Consider the following 22522-nt stretch of genomic DNA (forward strand, 5'->3'; position numbering starts at 1 on the left):
GACAGTTTCAGTTGTGGTAGTGTGGTATGTAACATGACTAGCTGGTTGTAATTTGTGGGTATATAAGTTTCACAAACATTTCTTGTTTTTCAATGAAATGATTTTATTATCAACATTTAAAAGGAAACATGTCTGTATTTCTTAACTATAAGAATTTAATGAAAATGAGAATTTTTCTATATTTAAATCATTTTGTTTGGCTGAGGTAGCTGTTCAAACTTGAATATTATATAAAAGGTATATTCTGTTATTTTAGGGGATATGTCAAGTCTGTAAAACAGATAAAAGTGAAGAAACGCTGAGTGAAATGTGTAACGTATGTCCAGTTTTCATGTTGTCATTGATGGTAGGTCTTTGTTTTTTTATTGTTATTTTTTAGATTTGTTTATTTTGATTTGTAATTGAATTTATTATTGTGTAATCTTCATGAAACAGCAATACAGAACTTTTTGTCAACACAATTGTCACAGAAAATTCTTTTCCTGACTAAGGACTGTATCAAAAGTCTAACATACATTCACCATAGTCTCTATTGAGGAAGCAAAAATTTTGAATTGTTGCTTTTAATAATGCATGCAAATAGTTTCAATTTTGAGACAAATTTGTGACAGAAAATTTGTTTTTATATAATATTTTAATACTATTTTGCCAATTTGGTATATTAAACTGTGAGTATTGTTTCCACTCTTATTGACAGAGATATGCACACCTTGTGAAGCATTTACTACCAAAAAAATTGAGGGCTGACAATCCACTGCAATTGGTCATTGGTGGTGCAAGGTAAAATTAACTTAAAGTTATATGTTTTATTATTTCTACATTTTAAAGATGGGACTTCCATGGTTGAGTTTTCCCTGACTTGAAATACTTGCCTCCTGCTGCTGTGGATTTAGGTCTTTACTTACTAAATGTCAGTGGTTCTACTCAGGCGCCTGCATATGTCTGAAATAATGCAAGGATGGGGCACCTTAAATTTTACTTCACTAGCAGAGTTGGAAGTTTCCATGATTTTGACGTTTACATTTTTGTTATGATTTATTTAATTGATTGAAGGTTTTATGGTTTTATTCCATTAGACAGGTTAAATGAACTACCCTTGGAAAAATGTATCCTTACTTCATAAAACAAGTCTAAGACAAAAATTCAACAACATTTCTGTATCTTCAAGTAAAAAAAAATCCTTCTTTTTTTGTATTTTCCATCTGGGGCAAAGGGGTTAAGATTGTGGACTTCTAGTCCCTCACTGCTGTGGGTTTGAATCCCATCAGGGTTTTGGGATTTTTTCTTGTGATAAAGCTATCCAGCTAGCTTACAGAACAGTGGTGGTCTTCCTTACCAGTGAAGCTTGGAAGTTGCCATAGCGACCTTAACAGTGTTGATGTGACTTAAAATCCAACAAAATACATGTATATTTGTTTCAAGGATTAATTCTTTTGCTTTCCTTTATACACTTTAATCATGGTATGTTTAATGCATGTTTTAGGGTAGAGACATGTAACTCCTTACATACAGAAAAACCATGGCAGGAAGCTGGGGTTTTGTTCAGCATTGCTGTTTATCAAACTAACAGGTAACTGTGATATTTTATTGTAAACAAATTATGCTTTAATGTATCCAACAACAAGTTTTATAATGTTTGAGAAATCACAGTGATTTTTTTTGTGATGATATTAAAAAAATGCAAATGTTAAGAATCTGTATTAAATTATACGTTGGTAGTTAACAACTTAAAATGATTTTTAACCAGATTTTTAAACCGGAATTTTTTTATTATCCCCCGCCGAAAAGGCGGCGGGGGATATAGAAATAGTCTCCGTCCGTCCGTCCGTCCGTCCGACCTTCCTTCCGTCCGTCCGGCCGTCCTTCCGTCCGACATTTTTGTCCGGAGCATATCTCTAAAAGTATTTGAGTTATCAACTTAAAACTTCATAGGTGGATAGACCTCATTGAGGAGGAGTGCAGTGCATAAGAATGATAACTCTACCCTGCATAATTTTTGAGTTATTGCTCTTTGTTTTTTTTTCAAAATTGATTTTTGTCCAGAGCATAACTCCAAAAGCCTATGAGATATCAACATGAAACTTCATAGGTGCATAGATCTCACTCAGGAGGTGTGCAGTGCACAAGAATGATAACTCTATCTTTGATAAATTTTAGTTATGGCCTTTGTTATTTTTCATACTTAATTTTTCAATTCAATTTTTTTCTCAAAAAGTATTTGAGGTATCAACTTGAAACTTCATAGGTGGATGGATCTCATTGTGGAGGAGTGCAGTGCACAAGAATGATAACTCTACCCTGCATTATTTTTGAGTTATTGCCCTTTGTTATTTTTCAAAATTATTTTTTGCACAGAACATAACTCAAAAAGCCTTTGAGATATCAAAATGAAACTTCATAGGTGCATAGATCTCACTCAGGAGGTGTGCATTGCACAAGAATGATAACTCTACCTTTCATAATTTCTGAGTTATTGCCCTTTGTTCTTTTTCATACTATTTTGTCCGGAGCTTATCTCAAAAAGTATTTGAGGTATCAACTTGAAAAAACATAGGTGGATGGATCTCATTGAGGAAGTGTGCAGTGCACAAGAACGATAACTCTACCCTGCATAATTGTTTAGTTATTGCCCTTTTTTTATTTTTCAAAATTAATTTTTTTCCAGAGCATAACTCAAAAGGCCTTTGAGATATCATTATGAAACTTCATAGTTGCATAGATCTAACTCAGGAGGTGTGCAGTGCACAAGAATGATAACTCTACCTTTTATAATTTTTGAGTTATTGCCCTTTGTTATTTTTCATACTTAATTTTTCAATTCAATTTTTTTCTCAAAAAGTATTTGAGGTATCAACTTGAAACTTCATAGGTGGATAGATTTTACTTAGGAGGGATGCAGCACACAAGAATGATAACCTACCCTGCATTATTTTTCAGTTATTGCCCTTTGTTATTTTCAGCCATCAGTATTCACATAGGTTTCAAATCTGTAATCACTATAGCCATCAGTTTTCATTACCAAAAGACCTCTTAAAATAGAATTATTCTTTTCTACATATACATTCTTCCAATGAGCAAACACATTCGGCGGGGGATGGCCATGTTGACATGGCTCTTGTTAGATTAATGACTGTGTGGGGACAGGTAAGATTAGGCAATTCCTTCCATGTGTGACTCATGCATTTTTAAACATTTTCAGTGTAATTTTCACAGAATGATTGCCATAAAATGTTCTCACACAATTTTGTTATTTGATAATTATAATTTTTAGAATTATGGCCAGTTTCTCTGTTGAAATGATGCTAGATATGTAAATTCTGAAATATGAGTTCGACCAATAAAAAACATTGAATTTAAGGTGAAATTTTGAAATTCAGAAAATTTCAACATAATTTTATTTATTTACAGCTTTAAGACATGGGCATTTATGTTTGAGGATACATCTTATCTTGTTAGGTTTTATTGATATTTATTTGAGTAACTAACAATTTGCAGGAACTTGATACATTGTATATATATAGACATATAATTTTCTTATATGCTTTTGATACAAATTTTTTATGCAAAAAACATTACTGTTGATCTATATTTCAGTGATGAAGGATCCATTCTAAAAGACTATCTTGATACAGGGTCTGATATTGTCCATCAAGTCAAGGTAAAAATGAAGTTTATACAATAAAATACAGTCCGAACAATTAATTTACCCTTTTATTGCTGGAACTGTAATTGTGTGAAAATAAAAAGTGTATTTGCCTGGGACATTTTTATAAGTACATGAATTTAAAGGACTGAGGTCCAAAACCCCAAAATAAAAAATTGTAATGTTTGAAATTGATCAATAGAAATATACTCAAAATTATGTTGAAAATTGATTATTAAATAATGAGATTCTTAAAATGATTTTGGTATAGTCGTTTTGCACAACAAAAATGATCATTCTGAAAAAACAGAAGCGAATGTTCTAAAATTGTGCCCACAGGTTACTTGTTCAGATCTTATCAAATGGTACACAAATCTTGGAAATATATTCTCACAGAGTCCCTTTACTATAATTGAAGAATGCTTATATATGAATGTTCACTGAATTTGAATAATGTGTAAATATATAAAAAAACAAAAACAATTTCTACTTTGATGGAAGAAAATGAAGTTTTACATCGTTTTTCACAGCTATAAAAATGTTTTATGATATGTCACAAATGGCTGACTGTATTACAAAATCACATATTACAGATTTGACTACATCATTGCACCTTTAAAGATTATATAGAAATCGAACTGCAAATGGTATACATGATATATGTAGATAAAAGGCAACAGATAAGAAGATCCAATGTTGTGCAAAACTTTTGTATTTACAGAATAATTTTTCCCTCTTTGTAGGTATTGACCTGTTTTGTTCAAATGTTGTTTCTGCAGTTAGCGTATATAGAACATTTTGAGGTACCAAAGGTAAAGCTTTCAAGATTTATCCTCAATATTTATGCTCCCTTGAATTTCTAATATATTCTGTTAGAGAACATACACAGAGCAAAGTCTTGGGGTGTCATTTTTCTCTATTCACAATAAAACTAAAAATAACACAGTAACAGTATGATTAAAAAGAAACCATGTTTACCTAGAAAAACAAGAAAATAAATCTGGAAGTTTTTGTTTTATATGAAGTGTAAAATATATCCACATGTTTTGTCAAATTTTGATATAGCATGCTTTTAAAAGATCTGACTTTGATTTCAGGTAAATTGTGAAAGAGAAAAGCTAAAAGATTTATTGTCAGTAGTATTGCATTGGAGGGAAGGGAGATATTTGACGAAGATGTGTTTTGTAGATCGTGTTGATGAAGCTATTGCCTCGTGTGTTAATACAAAGCTGGAGAGGCTAATGAATGTTACCATTGTGAGGTATGATTGTTTTTTCTTACCCTGTTAAAGTCATGTAATGAACCTGTCTTGTTAAACTTTGTGAGTTTTGAACTTTCCATTATTAAAATTTAGGGTTTCTAAATAAGAAAAGCTATGTAAATCTGAATAGCAAATGGTATAAGGATCTTACACTAGCTGACAATACTGACCGGAATATTTAGCTTGAGGGTAATGTTTACATCCATAACGAGGACTATGCCGAGTTTCTACTTAACAGTTACCTGAGAGCTATGTACTCCTGTCTGTGACACCAGCTGGTGTTTGATTCTTTTTTCTTGAATATTACAAACTAATGATATTATGAAAACTAATATTTTCATTTAGTACATTTTTCTTATAGTAGCATATGTATTTTCAACATCATTCATAACGACACAATGACGTTATCTTAAAAACTTAGTTCATTCATAAAAGGCGCGTGGGAATGACATCATTTACAATACGCAACTTGTCTTACATTGGGGTGTAAGACAGGTTTTTCTAGCACCAGTATAAACAGTAGATAATCCTGTCTGATAATCCTGTGCAAGAAAACAGACAGCAATGTACAGACTGCTCAAATATGAGACTTTGATATTAAACTTGTAGGATAAACTTAGATAAATCTTTACTGGTAACAGCAACTAAAATATGAAAATATTTTAAATCTTTTTGTCTTCACAGGTATTTTGCTGCGCACCAAAAGTTCATAGAAAAAGGAGACATATTAGAGGACATATTTCTGACAGGGATTCTGAAATCATACTCAAACTGTTTGGAAATGTTAGAAGAGGGCAGGGGTCATAATGACATTGAAAATAATGTAAGATTTATATTTTATGTCATGAGCTTCTACATTTAGCATGAAACATTGCCCAGTAAACCTCTTACTTGTAGAAAAGTTGTATGAATTATGGCCCCTTGAGTCGAAATTAACTCCACCCACGATCACTTGTTACCTTGAATTATCAATATTGTAGGTATCTGCTGAAATCTTTTAATGCTCATAGCTTAGATATTTCACATGTAGCATAACTTTCTAGCCCTCTACACAGTATTTGAAACTGTACCCCTTGAATCAAAATTTGCTTTATCCCTACACTGCTTTAGTTTATATAGACTTAATTAATCTTTTCTTTTGTGAAACAATTCTGCTTAGAGTCTAGATACATATTTGGCATGTAGCATTCATTGCCTAGTAGGCTTTTACTGATGTTGCTCATGGGCTGATGCGGCTCATGGCCATATTGATACATTTGCAGTCTTTTTACAAATCCTTTAGTTGTTAAGGTCAGGTAGGGTAGACATTTGCCTTATAAAATGAAAAATGGGGGGATGGGGAGTGTGCCTATACCAGGGAAAATTTTGTTGTCTTCAAATTTAGTCATTAAAATTACAGATAGAGTGATAAGAGTGAATGCCAGGTTTTTATTATTCAACAAATTTAGTATTGCTATTATTGTCAGTCATACACAAATTGTATAACTGTATTATGTATTCAGCAGATGCAGTCACATGATATGCAGAGTTTAGATTTGTTTGCCGTCCAACTTATACAGTCAATTGCAAAAGTCCATTTGAGGAAAGTTGACAAGGTAAAAACCTATTATTCTTTTGAAAAGGTTTAACGATATTGTTTTATGGGCCTGGATAACTGTTGTTGTTCTTTTAACAGTAGGCAGCTTAGGTCATATTTAATATGTCATATATCATTCTGCAACCATTTAAATTGGACCATATAACCTGAGTGTATATGACCTGTAAAAATCTGTATAACTAATATTACATAATTATAATACTGTTTGCTATAAACATTGGTTTTCATTGGATAATCATGATGTTTATATTATCTTTATACAATCAGCGAATTTATTTTCATTTTCACAATTAAAGCAATCATACACTTTTATAGATTTGTTATAACTTTTGACAGGTTATATGGCTGTGTATAAAAAGTGTTTGCCAGTGGTCATTTAAGCTTGCAACCATTTATGCTATTAGATATAAAGAATTTTGACTGGATATACGGCACTATATACCTCTAGCTAGGTGAGGCTTATATTGCAAACAACTGTTTATATACGGAGATAACCTGTCAGAAATATTTTATAACAAATTTATAATACAGCAAGCATCTTTTTTAGAGAAAAAAAGTGAGATTTCTTCATAAATTGAAAGCAGACATGTATATGAATCTATATAAACGTCACAATTATCCAATGAAAAACAAACATGCAGTACTTTTAAGTTTTATATACATGGCTGTGGTCAATTTATGAATAAATAAAGCACAGGCAAAAGATGCTACCAGCACCGAGTTAACATGATAAGAGTTTTGACTTAGTTAGGTTCAACATTTAATATCTTATTATTTTATACATATGTATGGTGCTATAGTTTAAATGTCACTTTGATTACATATACATCAATTTTGTATATTTAACATTTATTTTTAAGGACTTGTTGCTGAGATGTGGACCCGTCATTGCAGACTGTGCAATCCAGATGTTGTCCTCATAGCCTGATGGGACCCAATCTTGAGATTCCAACCTACCTTTCTGTTGATTAAGTTTGGCTGTCTTGTTATATTCTGGTTTTTTTTATGATTTTTTATAGAAAATAAAAAAATGTTGTTTATCTACCTTGTTTTTCTTAATCAAGTTTCTTGAGATTTTATATTGCTGCTCTTGGATCCAGGGTCTGATGTTATATATAACTTATACACTATATTGATACAAGTAGAAAGTGATTATAATGTCAAGTATCATGGCTTTTATACCATTTAGTGTGTATAGCATGAAACATTTGATACAGATAGAACTAAGATACATGTATGTCCAAAACAGGTTAACAAAACCTAATTCAAATGTGCCAAAATAAAAGAGAGATAATTGGAGGAAAATATCATGTTTATGTAGCCTGTCAAGGGATTTGTCAGGAATGAACCTTGATACGTCAAACTGAGAAAAGTTTAACCCTCTTGTGTTTACTGGGCATGTTAAGACAGACATCCCGTCAGATTCAATTACAATATGCTGGCGGCATAGAAAACAAACAAAAGTTAACATTTTCAGTATTTTATTTTAGACGGAAAAGTGGAAATATCAGATCTGACTATAAGTGACCTCTCAATCTTGATTCAAACTTGTATACAGTTATCTATTTCTAATCAATACATTCAATTTACATTCATTAAAATTATAACAAAAGGACCAAAAAAATGAAGGCATACAGTGAATATCATTAAGAACTTGATGAAAAATACACATGTGCTCCTTGTGTTATTTTTGAGTGCAACTTCTTACCAGATTCTTTTATTATCAGAAGCTTAAACTTAATAAATTTCATAAAAACAGAAATAGCGATATTTCATTAATAAACTGGGTTTCATCTTATTTTGGTGTCCAGACAACCAAAATGAGTTTTATAAGCACATAAATCTGCAACCTAATTGTGGCGAAAACGGAAGTACAATTTCTGTTTGCAACAATACTGTTTAAAAGGTTAATGACACTGTAGAATGATTGGGTTTTTAGGCCGACGGCAAAATATTTTTACATATTTATTTAATGCAGCTTTAAAATATATCAACTAAATACCTAGAAATTGTTCCCAGCATAACAAGTAGATAAAATATCTTGTGTGTTTTGACAATATTTCAAACACAAGCAAGCCCCAAAGTAGAACAATCATCCCTCCATAAGTTACCTTAATCAAGCTTCCTCACATGAACAAAACTAAAGACTTAAGTGGGATTTGAACCCACCCCAATTGAGGGGCTACATTATTTTAAGTCTGAATCCTTAACAACTTGGCCACGAAAAAGCTCTTCATTAATCTCATGGAAAGAGGCTATATAATTTTCCATGTTATTCCTCATCAGATCTGTGACCCAAACTGGAAGATTATTTATGCCATACTGCAAATAATAATTATAATACAAAGTTCATTAAAGAGTAATGACTATGTAGCATTTATTTGGCTTTTAAATCTTACATGTCTACACTATGAAAAATTCCTGTGTATACATGTCACAGGATGAGAAAAATGTGCAGCCTGACCGGAACTCCCTAGGAATACTCTGTTCCGCGGCTCTACCAACTGAGCTTACACATTCTCCCTGAATAGTAAATAGTCCTGAACCGTAACATACTCCCCAGCTATATTGAAATTCAACCTTAAAATCAGGGTTACAGAGCAATGAGAATTTAACTCTGAGCTATATTCAGTCACGGTCCCCCTTTCGGCCCCAAATGTCAGGGTGAGAAAAATGTGCAGCCTGACAAGGACTCTAACCCAGGACCCTCGGAGTACCATTCTGCAGCTCAACCAACTGAGCTGTCAGGCCGATTACACAGCCTCTCCTCTAAACAGTGAACAGTTCTGAACTGTGACATATGGGTACTGTGTATAAACTCATTAAAACTTTATTATAAGAAAACTGAGCACAATATGTCTTTGCCATAGCTATAATAATATATATCAGCAAGTTTAAAGCAACAGTATAAATAACATAGATATATAATAAACAGATAACAGAACTGGATATCAAGATTATGATAAAAGAAAACAAAAAAGCAAAATTTAAAGAATAAGCACAACACACTGGTATTATCTATACAAATACATGCAGATGAAAATAAAGAGGTATTTAATTGTAAAATGTCATAATATAAAAGTCATTGAACGGAGATGATTGTAAAAAATTCTAAACTACAAGCATTGGTAAAGATAGTATCTTTATTGCAATTCTACTTAGATGTTTTAAATAGTTTGATTTTTCAGTGGTATGTTGTAATGCATTGTTTTGGTTAAATTTAGTGCCATTTTAACAGGATTCAAAAATAACTTATAAGATGCGCTTGCAAAACAGAAATCCTTATTGTTATTGATCTTCAAAATAAAAAGATGAAATTTTCTTAATTTAAGAAATTTGCCCGAGAAAGTAAAGGTGTTTTAAGGGTCAATGCGTTACTTTAGTATGGCTAAATAACAAAATTTTGAAGAAATAAAACTTGAGGTTATTTTTAATAAGTCAAAGTCATTTGCCCAAATAAAGCAAATTAAACATTGTTGGTATAACCTATATTCAAAATGCCCAAAATAGGAGATAACTTCTAAAGACTATTTTGTGGGTTTAACTGAACCTAAATGTTTAAATGGAGGCCTCTTAACACTATAACATGATAAAATGTCAGAATTTATTTTGCAGCTGTTTAATACTAAAAAGAAAAGTTAACTTGTTGCTATATTTTAAAATACCCCAAAAAAGGTGAAAATATTGCAACTTTACATAATAATCTACTAAATGAAAAGAAACACTGTGTCTATATTATGAACAAATTTGTGTATATGTGGGTACTTAGAACTCAGTTTCATATGAAAACTGAGAACATTGCTTCTTTACAATGGCTAGTATAAATCTGCAAAATTTAAAGCAATAGTAAAAGATATATGTGTAATTACTCAATGTTCAGAAGACAAAATTTTTTTTCGTGGCACCACATATAAAAACACTAACCCATTTACAGGTAAAGGTTTCACAAATATGGCACATACAGTTTTCTGAATGACAGGATAAAGTAAAACATTACAATAAACACACACCTTGCACTTAAATTGTCTATAAGTATGTAATATTGGAATTCCATAGCTAAAAATAGATTCTTGTGCTAAAAATAGACATCTAAGAACTCTAATACTGACATTTAGGAATTCTGACTCACAAAATAATGGAATTCCAGCATTCTAAATACTTGAATAAAGATTCAATATTCTAGAATGTTTACTTAGATAATTAATTCTAGAGCACAGTTCTTAAGAATTATCAATCACATAAAAACAGAAGATTCTATACACTACATAAAGAACAAAACAAAAGTGACTGGAATTTTTTTGTCACAAAATCTGGTTTACAGCCAATATTTTATATTTGTGGGGGAAAAAAAACAACAACAAAAACTGACAACAAAAAGCCAATAATAATTAATTTATAAAATTCCTATGACATGTGCCAATGAACTTTTTGAGGCTCATTCTACTGTGTTGAAATCTGTTAAGAAGTGTCTGATAAGTTGGGCACTAAAGAAACTATTTTGTGCAGCCTCTCACCTTCATTCATCAATATAAACAAGAGCTGTCGGTAGGACAGCAACGCTCGACTATTCTTAGTGCTTGATAGTAAAAAAAGCCTTGATTAAAAGGTAAAATTTTCTAAGTAAAGAAAAAGGAAAAATTTTTCTTTAAATCCATATTACAGTTATAGGCCTTGGAGAGAGTCCTATTATGCTCTCAAAGAAGAGTATAAAATTTCAACATGTTTCAAAGCCATATGTCAATGAATTTTGAAAATATTTGAGGTATTACAAAAACTTTAACATAAATTCTAAGTCAAAAAGGGGCATAATTCTGTCAAAATGCTTGATAGAGTTACCTCCTCCTGTCTACATGTGGGGGTTATGATGGTGAACAAGTGCGCAAAGTTTCAAAGCCATATGTCAATGGACTTTGAAAATATTTGAGGTATTACAAAAACTTTAACATAAATTCTAAGTCAAAAAGGGGCATAATTCTGTCAAAATGCTTGATGGAGTTACCTCCTCCTGTCTACATGTGGGGGTTATGATGGTGAACAAGTGCGCAAAGTTTCAAAGCCATATGTCAATGGACTTTGAAAATATTTGAGGTATTACAAAAACTTTAACGTAAATTCTTAGTTGAAAAAGGGGCATAATTCTGTCAAAATGCTTGATAGAGTTACAGCCTCCTGCCTACATGTTGGGGTCATGATGGTGAACAAGTGTGCAAAGTTTCAAAGCCATATGTCAATGGACTTTGAAAATATTTAAACTATTACAAAAACTTTAACATAAGTGGTTACGTCGACGCAGACGCCGACGCTTGGGTGACTACAATAGCTCTACTTATTCTTATCGAATAGGCGAGCTAAAAATAATGGAAAACCTGCTTCAAAATAAGAAGTTTTCAGTTTTTTTGTGTATTTTTTTTTCTTTCAAATTATCATGTAATATTTAAACAACATGGCACAAAATAACATTGCATTCACAAATATTGTGTCTCACAAAAACCTTCAATTATGTACACTGGCCATCATTTGCAAATCTACTATATGAAACTATACTAAAAAGATATGACAAATAGAATGACTAGAACTGCTAACAAGATAAGAGGGCCATGATGGCCCTGAAATCGCTCACCTGTATATAGACCCCTGGGCCAAGGCCAATTTTAAACCAGGGGCTTTTATTTGAACAAACTTGGCAGACACTCACTAGAAGATAAATTTCATGCTTAGTATCTAAACTCTAGCTCTGCTTGGAATTAAATTCTTCGAACAATTTTTGACTACCAAAGGAACATTCCTGTGAAGTTTGGATGAAATTGGCTTAGTGGTTTATGAGGAGATGTCGTTTAAAGTAAAAGTTTACGGACAGACGGACGCCGGTCGAATAAAAGCGATCACAAAAGCTCACCATGTCACTTTGTGACAGGTGAGCTAAAAATAACATGTATATGATCTTTTATATCATTCCTTAATTTAGACCATAGAGTTTCATTGTTTTAACCATAACCTGCTGGAAATGGTATTATTGTTTGCCATCAGTATTGAGCCAGGCCAGCCTGCATGTCCTTGTAGTCTGACGAGGCTCTATATTACTAGTTACTCAATTTTTGTATTCTATACTGAAAACCCTTTAACTTGGAATGGACTGTTCCAAATTCAAAGCTGGGCAAATCCATTACACAAAGTAAGCAGGCTACAGGTTAATACATCTTATGACAAAATCTTTTCTGGAAATATTTACAAAAGATGATCACACATCATAAATAACATATCTAAAGTATTAATAATTTACAAAGAAATAGAGAGTAATTATATAATAAATGTGTTTCAGGTATGGAGGTTGTCCCTAAAGTTGTATATATTCTACTACTAAATCATATGTAACCCTGTTTTTTTCCTTAATAAGCTCAATACATGAAAAAGAATAAAAAAGAACTTATCTTGTGGATTAACAATAATACTTTAACATAATATGAAAATCAAGCAAAATTTAATCAAACAAAAAAATGTATCAATGAAAATAACTACCAAATACCTGTATTCTACATATTTCAGGGGTTTCATAATGTTTAAAAGAAATGAAAAAAGAATGGTGATTTCTTAAAATATGTGGATATATACATGCAAGTTTTAGCCAGGAAGAAAAGTAAAAGATCATAGCTGAGAGTGTCCCCATGGCTTATGAGATGGTGTAGGGGATTTTACCTGGTTATTGGGTCATTACAAAAGCTCTGATAATTTGCAAATAAATTCTTTTCAAGCTACATTATACATACATTTGAACTACCCCACTTTTGGCGGGAAACTCCCACTTTCTGCAGCCATATTTTCAAATGTTTTTCTTGAAATAAGGGGTATTGTCACAAATTAAAGAAATCTCCCTCTTTTTGATGTCAGAACTTCCTTCTTTGTTTATTGCAAATTCTAAAATCTCCCTCTTTTTGAAGAAAAATCTCCCACTTGATCATCCAAAAAAAGTTCACATGTATGCAGTACTAAAGAATTAAGTTTGTAGTACCAGTGATGCAGCAAAATGGAAGAATGGCCAATTTTATCCCTCTTATACTGGTGGAAGATCCAAGCGCCTCCTCCAATACAGTAATCTAGATATGAGCTTCCAATACAGTAATCTAGATATGAGCTTCCAATACAGTAATCTAGATATGAGCTTCCAATACAGTAATCTAGATATGAGCTTCCAATACAGTAATCTAGATATGAGCTTCCAATACAGTAATCTAGATATGAGCTTCCAATACAGTAATCTAGACACGAGCTTCCAATACAGTAATCTAGACACGAGCTTCCAATACAGTAATCTAGATATGAGCTCCTCTCCTGTACATCAGTCATATATTTTCACTACTGTAAAGTGTTCATTTTCTTGTGAAGTAATTGTAGTGTATTCACTAAGCTGCTGAGGGAGCTTAAGGCATGAGGTGACACATGAATACAGCCACATACTTGTAAACTATAAACTTCCTCTTCAGACAAAATTTGCCTATATTGGCAAATGCAAGTTCATCATTAAAGTACATTGTGGGATTCCATAACAGTAATATGCCAAATATTTATGAATTTCATACCAATTACAAAGCTCGAAAATATTCTCTTTTAATAAAATTTGGCTCATTTTTGCAGTCTTAGAACACTGTTTCAAAGTTAATTATCTTACTCTTAGTCATTTATTATTAAAATATTTGAAAACGAAAATCAAATCAAATAAAATTATGAGAGATTACTTGGACAGGTTATGAAATTTTTATACACTAAGCTATTATGCATCTAATTAATAAAGAAAATGATATGTAAAATAAATATAAATATTAAACAGGTCACCTGAATATAATGATAATAAAGATCTTTAGGTAATTATATTATAACGATAATCTCAAATAATATGTATGTTAAAATACTATAATTCCATAAACCCTAACATCCATGGTGTCATTCCATACATACAATCAAGCAATATTTGCAACAAAGCTCAAAGCACCAAACAAATGTTTTTTCAATACTAAATTCATTGTCAAACAAACAAAAACCAGTAACATGACTAACCGGAATTTGTTGAAATACCAGAATCAACCGGATTACGAAGATTTACTGGAATCAGTCTTGTTTTTAATTTACTTAATTTCTCTTAGAAAAAAAAGAACTGCATTTATTTTCAAAGAAATAAGCATTGCTATTAATATTTGAAAGGTGTCTAACAAACAAGTGGTATTTGAATAAAATATGTATTCTAAGCTAGCAATATGTACTTAAACTACACATACATTAACAAAAATGTGTCATATAGTTTGCAAAAAAGCACTTACTCCTTTACTTACTAACTACCGGTAGATAGATATACATGTATTATTGATGATAGTATTAAATAATAATAAATTCAGTCAAGTATCACAAAGATTGTGAATATATAACTCCGGGTTGTCATTAAAAACTTTCTAAGATGGTCTGTTTTGAATTTGAGGCAGTTAATTTAAGTTCTATCACAAAGGGTGTTTTCAAAATTTTGAGTTGGCCTACAGATGTCCCTTAATGACAGCCCTTTCAACTCAAAATTTAATTTTTCAAAATTATGTTTTGGATTCTATTCTTCAAATTTTGGTACATTCTTAACAAATTCACCTTTTGTGTCTAGTGCATCTGTTTAAACAGAATAAAAGTAATAAAAGTAATCTAATATCTCATCGCACATACACAATAAATAAATAATATAAAAGATCTATCAATAAAAAGTATACTTAGTCTAATACAAACTACTTTATCAAATGGTAAAATAAATACTGCTGGTTCCTAAACAATATATTGAAGATTTATGTTTTACTGGCTCCATGGGGTAGAATTGGGCTGGGTGCCGGCTCATCAATCTTCACCTCAACCTTCTCCCACTCTTTACTATGGTTTGACGCCTTAATGGCATCAATAACCGTCTGGACGTACAACGAATCCTCAAAAGTGGCGGCAATCTCTAACATTTCCTGACAGTAACTCTGCCTTTCTTCTTCTTTATCGAAAGCTTCCTTCACGCTTTCCATCATGCGTATTACACCCTTAAGGTATGGCGTAGGTATTACCGATCTTGTTTTCTCGGAGACACCATACCGCTCTTCTTCCTTGAAGTTAATTGGATCAAAATGAAGAAGCTCTTCTTTCCGGGAATCATTTTTCTGCCCGTACAAATCTGCTCCTTTCGCAGTTAGCCTTGCTTTTGTGCCGACAACAATTATTTCCTGAAAAAACTGACCAGGCATGTGAGAATTGATAGTTACAGTTGCACAAGCCCCATAATCAAGCTCTAACTGAAACGAGCAGAAATCGTCGCTAGTTATCTCCCTTATGCCCTTTATTTTTTCAGTTTGTTTTGTGTAGGTTTTCAGCATACCATGAACACTTATGGCTTTCTGTGAGGTAAGATATGTGACTATGTCAATCAAATTACTGCCTATAGAATTTAAAATACCGCCTCCCATAATCTCGTCACATGTCCAATCAAACTTTTCCTTAGGATAGTTCCAATAATGGACCCTGATCTCGCAGATCTTTAACTCGCCTAGGAATCCGTCCTCAATCAACTTTTTCATTGTTTTGATAGTTGGAAGGAAGCGAAGTCCGTAAATCATTCTTGCGGCAAGTTTTGGATAATACCCTGCTGCGTGTACCATTTTCAGAGATTCAACGTGGGTTGGACCTGCCGGTGTACCACAAAACACATGCTTTCCGATACCCAGTGCTTTAACAGCGATTGGAGACTGCATATGGGGAGGACAGCTAATTACTATCACATCAACGTCCTTGTTAAGCAGAATTTCATCAACATTGTCCGTACTGATGGGAATATTAAGTTCTGATGCTAACTGTTCTGCTTCCGCCTTTACACGTCCCCATAATGCAACCACCTTAAAACCACAGGAATTAAGAATGGCGACAAATGTTCTAATACTTGGAGTGGTTCCAAAAACACCAATTCCTGAAATCAAAGTAAAAATAAAGTACATGAACAAATACATGTAGCTACTATTAAATGCACAAATAATAAATCAATCCATAAACATTAAAGAACTGAGAGTTAAGGTATAGTATGTAAATAACCACTGGTTAATATAGTTGAACATGTGTGCAGTCTGACCTGGCAGCTAAATTTCAATATATTTTTGTATTTAAACTTTGTATCTAAATCCCCTGTCTTAAAACTTCTTTTAGCAAAATACATGTATATGTTATCTTCTAAATTCATACAAACGTTATCAAAATAACAAAATACAGGCAAGAAATCCTGTCGCCAAATTTTATGTTTGTAGCAAAATTGATAAACCTTTGAATTTTAGCAATTAGTTCTAATGGTAGAGTACACCGGTCACCCTGTAAGTCAATGATGTTCCAAATTAAGCAGGGACAGTCCATTTCACATATTAAGCAGGGTTAATACATGTAGGTTAAACAATATCACAGAATATTTAAGCAAGGTAACTGTTCATAATGAATTACCAGGAAGCATCTTCCTCATCTCTGCAAGTATATGACAATTCCTACACAAAACTCAGCTCACTCTTACATCCTGTATGACACTGAAATAACATTTTTACAAAATATTTTATAAATATAAATATATCATGCTAGTCAGGTTATAAATGTATCATAGTATTTTGATAATATTCACAGACCCACTGTCGGAATCCAATCACATTTAAATATTATATCAAATCTTCCCCTGGTCAACGATCAAATCTCTGGACAAAATTAGCACTTCTTTATCAAGACAACCAATTACGCATTTTTAATAGAACCCTACAACCAAATTTGAACAGCAGTGCAATAATTATTTTTATCACATAAACCGCGGCGCAGGAGTGTAATAAAGCCATTTAATAAAAACGATATTACACTAGACGATATTACACTAGTGTAATAACACATTGACGTCACGTCATTTGCACTATAAACATAGCGTTAAAGCGCGCTAATGTTAGCGTTACACTATAGGCGCGTCAAAGAAAAATGACTCTTGTTAACAGTTTACCGTTCTTATTTTATATATGTGATAAATAGAATATTATATTCGTGTAGATTCAATACTAAATTTATTGAACTCGTTGAATAAAAAATATTATGCTCGCCAGAGGCTCGCATAATATGATTTTATTCAACTCGTTCAATAAATTTAGTATTAAACCTACACTCATTCAATATCCTCTATGTTCAGTATAGTGCAATATATTGGTGTACCATAACAGTCCTACACTAGCAGCCACAGCTCTGATAACAGCCTTGTATATTACTTTATTAGCCTTGTGGCTGAAGGAAAATTAATCTTAGCACCCTCTATGTTTAACTGATATATACTAGCTAACTGGTTTACATCATATTAACAGATTAATAGTCAGGGTAATACATCATGCCACATAACAATTTGCCAGAGAATAATTTTTTAACTATGGTGAATTCATATGAATAAGGCAAAGCCTCAAAGTGAGCTCTTTGACAGAAATTATAGTACATTATAATTCAAACCCATCAGCGGCTACACATCGGTTTTCACACAGAATTCCTCAGGAATAAGTAACAATTTAGTATAATTTTCCATGTTTTATTATAAACAAATGCTAACTATTTTACAATGTGTTTTGTAATTTTAGAAATTAAATATGTTTGTTTTAATGCCTTTTTATTCAATAAAATGATTTTCCACTCCAGGTTTTATCACTAACGAATGTTAACTTCTTTACACTGTGTTATGTAATTTTGGTAATAAAATATGTTTGTATTAATGTGTTTTTATTCAATAAAAGCGGTTTTTAGTACAATTTTCATTAACAATTTAAGTAATTTTATAATGGAATATAAAATGGAAGAAAGGTTTCATAGACAGTTTGAATATAGATGTGAAATAGTTTGTATTTTCTACATGTGGCGAATCGTTATTTAACTGTGGCGAATCCATATTACTCTGTGGCGAATCGTTATGTCACGAATCGTTACATTACCTTCATCTGCTCTTATAAAGTTCATCTGTTCATTATTAAATTCTTTAATGGTATAAATTATCATGACAATAAAGATAGAAATTTAAGATAATTAATTGATAAACACGATTAAAAAATTAAAAGTCGAACTGTCAAGAAATGTCTCTGTAAATAGTTATTGGGTGAAACGTCTTGGGTCGAAATGACTGGGAATTAGTTTTGAGCGGGTACCACTAAAATACGCAACGGAGATTTTTTGGCGCAACGGAGATATTTTTTTAGAAAAACGGCACAACGCCTTTTTTAAAGTCAATGTGCTATATTTAAGCATCTAAAATGATTGTTTGGCACTATTAAGTAAGCATGTTTTAAAATGTTTCATAAATTGTATATGTTTAATTGCACTGAAGGTTATATGCCTGGCGAAATGGAAATTTCATGGCGAGATATTGTTTTAGAACAAACCGACACAACGCCTTTTTTTTAAAGTCAATATGTTATAATTGAGCATCTAAAATGATTGTTTAGCACTATACTATAAAGTAAGCATGTTTTAAAATGTTTCATAAATTGTATATGTTTACACTGAAGGATTATATATGCCTGGAGAAATGGAAATTTCATGGCGCAACGGAGATAATTTTGGAAAATCGGCACAACGTATGTACTAATATATGAAATTAATTAACACCAATGTTTAAAAAAAAGAAAGATATAAAAACCTTAATCGTATATCAAATAATCAAATAGCTGCAATGTTGATGTTGTAAAGGATTTGTGTGCCGGCGAAATGGACATTTTGTCTGCGCAACGGAGATTTTTTATTTGGCGCGACGGAATTTAAAAAGAAAACAATGTTTATCCTAATTAAGTAGTAATATGAAGAAGTAAATCATTAAAGATATTAACTGAATTACTGAAGTGGTGTAATAAAAGTCTTTTTTATTAATTTAAAAATGGAATTAAATTCGTTTTTATCGTTATGCCTGACACTGAAAGACAAGTATGGATTCACGGATTTATATTATGTCAATTAAAGTCCGTGATGGATTTTACAATCCGTTTCATTTTTTTCCCGTTCAATTCGTTATGTTTACGAAAGTACTGTAATAGCTTTTCTATACATAATTTTCAGAATTTTACTTGAAGAATACGAAAAGTCCGTAGTGCATACGCTGTAGACTTTCTAATGTAATCTTACGAATAAATTATCAAATTTCAACAAAACGCTGCTTAATGGCTTTACTGCTGCACAAAGAAATACGTTTATTTCCGTCATGGCTGATATTCGAGATAAACATGAGTCTTTAAATCTGTTTCTTTTTTTCCGTGTATTACGTTATATTTACGTTAAATATTGTAATGACTTTAATCAATGACATGCATGTAACATAACATAACATAATCTTTATTTCTCTCAATACATGTATACATGCAAATACATGTATGAGGAATTTACAATAAATGGTATAATCATACGATATAATCATACGAGGCTCACAAAAAAAATAATTAACGAGTGACATCAGTATTTATTTAATGTTGATTTAAAGTGAGCATTCCCCCGTCTCCAGCCACCCACGTGTCTCTAAATAGCGAAAAAAAATTTCAAAACTTATATTTCATTTTTTTTCTTCTCTTTTCTCTTTTCTCATGATTTTGCAGCATTGTAATACTCATTGACCGGATACTGTATTATTTTGTGTTAATGTAAATTTCGTAATAACCCCATGTTGTACGATATGATATCTTCATGTACCTGGGTGAATAAAAAGATATGTTCTGTTCAAAAAAAAGAAAAAGAAAAAAAAAACCCGTTAAAACCAAATGCAGCTACTGTTATATAGCGAAACAACAGCAATTTGGCAGAATGTTTATCACGGGTTTAATCCGATAATTAAATTACCACTGACACGTGGTTGATGTTTATTGGACACGCGTTTTCACACCATTTAGATAATGTGATTAAGAGGAACATGTATTGACTTTAAGGTATTAAATATCTTTTATAACTTGTTATTGTCGAAAATATTACAATTGTTAAAAGCATTAAACACCCGTGCCATACACGTGCCTATGCATTGCTAATTGCTAACAATTCTCGCGTAATTGATTACCTTTTTGTCAATATCATAATTATGAAATATTTTGATTGCTTTTGATGAAATATACAATATATAACACAACAAACAATTATTGAAAAAGTACACAATGATTAATGAAAGAAAATAAATTAATAAAATAATATAATATTGATAAAATTGTTATGATAATCCCCGTTGCGCCGAAATGTGTCCATTTCGCCGTAATTTAAATATCTTACAATATCCTATTTTCAACATTTTCTAAAATAAAGGAAAGTAAATCATTTTTAAAAGACTGTTACTTATTATTCTCAAATTCTTAAGTTATGTTCAAACATAAGGTCTACCCGTTATGCAAATCTTCATTTTCCGTTGCGCCGAAATTATGTCAATTTCGCCGTCCATTTAGAATCTGATATAATCAGTATTCTACCTAATAAATTCAAACTTATACAGTATATGTAAAAAATATGTATAAAATATCAACAATACCAACTTATATGATTATTTTGTGTTTTAGACATAAAAAAAAACAGTACAAGTACACAGTTTTGAAAATAAAATCTCCGTTTCGCAATAATCCATCGGCGCAACGGAGTTTAATAATGAAACGTATAACAACAATACAATGAATGTTTATAATAAAAAAAATATGAACATTGATTCTGTAATATCAACATATGACTTTATTTAGTATATACTAATGCAAATTCAATTAAAAATTATGTATAGAAAAGCTATTACAATACTTTTCGTAAAAAATAACGAATTGAACGGGAAAAAAAATGAAACAGATTGTAAAATCCATACTTGTCTTCCAGTGTCAGCCATAACGATAAAAACGTATTTAATTCCATTTTTAAACTAATAAAACAGACTTTTATTACAACACTTCTGTAATTCAGTTAATATCTTTAATGATTTACTTCTTCATATTACTACTTAATTAGGACAAACATTGTTTTCTTTTTAAATTCCGTTGCGCCAAATAAAAATCTCCGTTGCGCAGACAAAATGTCCATTTCGCCGGCACACAATCCTGTACAACATCAACATTGCAGCTATTTGATTATTTGATATACGATTAAAGTTTTTATATCTTTTTTTTAAAATTTATTTATTCAAATAACATTGGTGTTAATTTATTTCATATATTAATACATACGTTGTGCCGATTTTCCAAAATTATCTCCGTTGCGCCATGAAATTTCCATTTCGCCAGGCATATATAATCCTTCAGTGTAAACATATACAATTTATGAAACATTTTAAAACATGCTTACTTAAAAGTGCTAAACAATCATTTTAGATGCTCAAATATAACATATTGACTTTAAAAAAAGGCGTTGTGTCGGTTTTTTTCTAAACAATATCTCCGTTGCGCCATGAAATTTCCATTTCGCCAGGCATATAACCCTTCAGTGCAATTAAACATACAATTTATGAAACATTTTAAAACATACTTACTTAATAGTGCTAAACAATCATTTTAGATGCTTAAATATAGCACATTGACTTTAAAAAAAGGCGTTGTGCCGGTTTTTCTAAAAAAATATCTCCGTTGCGCCCGTTGCGTCCGTTGCGTCAAAAAATCTCCGTTGCGTATTTTAGTGGTACCGGTTTTGAGCTAAAAAAAAAAAACGTCTGTGTAAAATGTCAAGTGCAATAATGAGAATACTTGCATTGTCTTAAAAATCTTCTTATGTATCTACTTAAGTTGTTACACGAAACTTCTTTTGTCGCAATAAGGCATAAATGTATTTGTTTTGGGCAAAAACTTTTTGACAGTTCTGTCCAGGAAGTTTGACATTTGTTAAACCCAAAGATTTCAAAACCACCAAAAGTATGGTGGTGTTTTAAGCAGTTTTTAGTTATGCGGAAGACTAGAAAAGAAGAAAAGGCAAATATATCAACAATATTCTATAAAGTTATCTATAAAAAATATTAAAAAATGAAATTTATAAGATATTAAACTTTATA

The 22522-nt window shown here is 31.5% G+C and overlaps 2 protein-coding genes across 2 annotated transcripts in view; one reads left to right on the forward strand and one right to left on the reverse strand.

Annotated features, from left to right (window-relative positions):
- Positions 1 to 7541, forward strand: part of LOC132758549 (Fanconi anemia group A protein-like) — a 46119-nt gene extending 38578 nt beyond the window's left edge. The window contains exons 28-36 of the mRNA XM_060750226.1: positions 257 to 346; positions 698 to 780; positions 1484 to 1570; positions 3595 to 3658; positions 4387 to 4455; positions 4741 to 4904; positions 5589 to 5727; positions 6407 to 6499; positions 7362 to 7541. Of these exons, the coding sequence (XP_060606209.1) occupies positions 257 to 346; positions 698 to 780; positions 1484 to 1570; positions 3595 to 3658; positions 4387 to 4455; positions 4741 to 4904; positions 5589 to 5727; positions 6407 to 6499; positions 7362 to 7424 (852 nt within the window). The 3' untranslated portion in view covers positions 7425 to 7541. The remainder of the gene's footprint in view (positions 1 to 256; positions 347 to 697; positions 781 to 1483; positions 1571 to 3594; positions 3659 to 4386; positions 4456 to 4740; positions 4905 to 5588; positions 5728 to 6406; positions 6500 to 7361) is intronic.
- A 7306-nt stretch (positions 7542 to 14847) lies between these two features.
- On the reverse strand, positions 14848 to 22373 carry LOC132758541 (glucose-fructose oxidoreductase domain-containing protein 1-like). Its single transcript, XM_060750215.1, has 3 exons — positions 22221 to 22373; positions 16984 to 17063; positions 14848 to 16465 (listed from the first exon to the last, which is right to left on the reverse strand). The coding sequence occupies exons 2-3, from the start codon at positions 17000 to 17002 to the stop codon at positions 15312 to 15314; spliced, it is 1173 nt and encodes a 390-aa protein (XP_060606198.1). The 5' UTR covers positions 17003 to 17063; positions 22221 to 22373; the 3' UTR covers positions 14848 to 15311.
- Between the last annotated feature and the right edge of the window lie 149 nt (positions 22374 to 22522).

The sequence above is a fragment of the Ruditapes philippinarum genome, unplaced genomic scaffold, assembly GCF_026571515.1.
Source record: "Ruditapes philippinarum isolate M1 unplaced genomic scaffold, ASM2657151v2 ctg199_1_1_1_1, whole genome shotgun sequence".
In the NCBI taxonomy this organism is placed as follows: domain Eukaryota; kingdom Metazoa; phylum Mollusca; class Bivalvia; order Venerida; family Veneridae; genus Ruditapes; species Ruditapes philippinarum.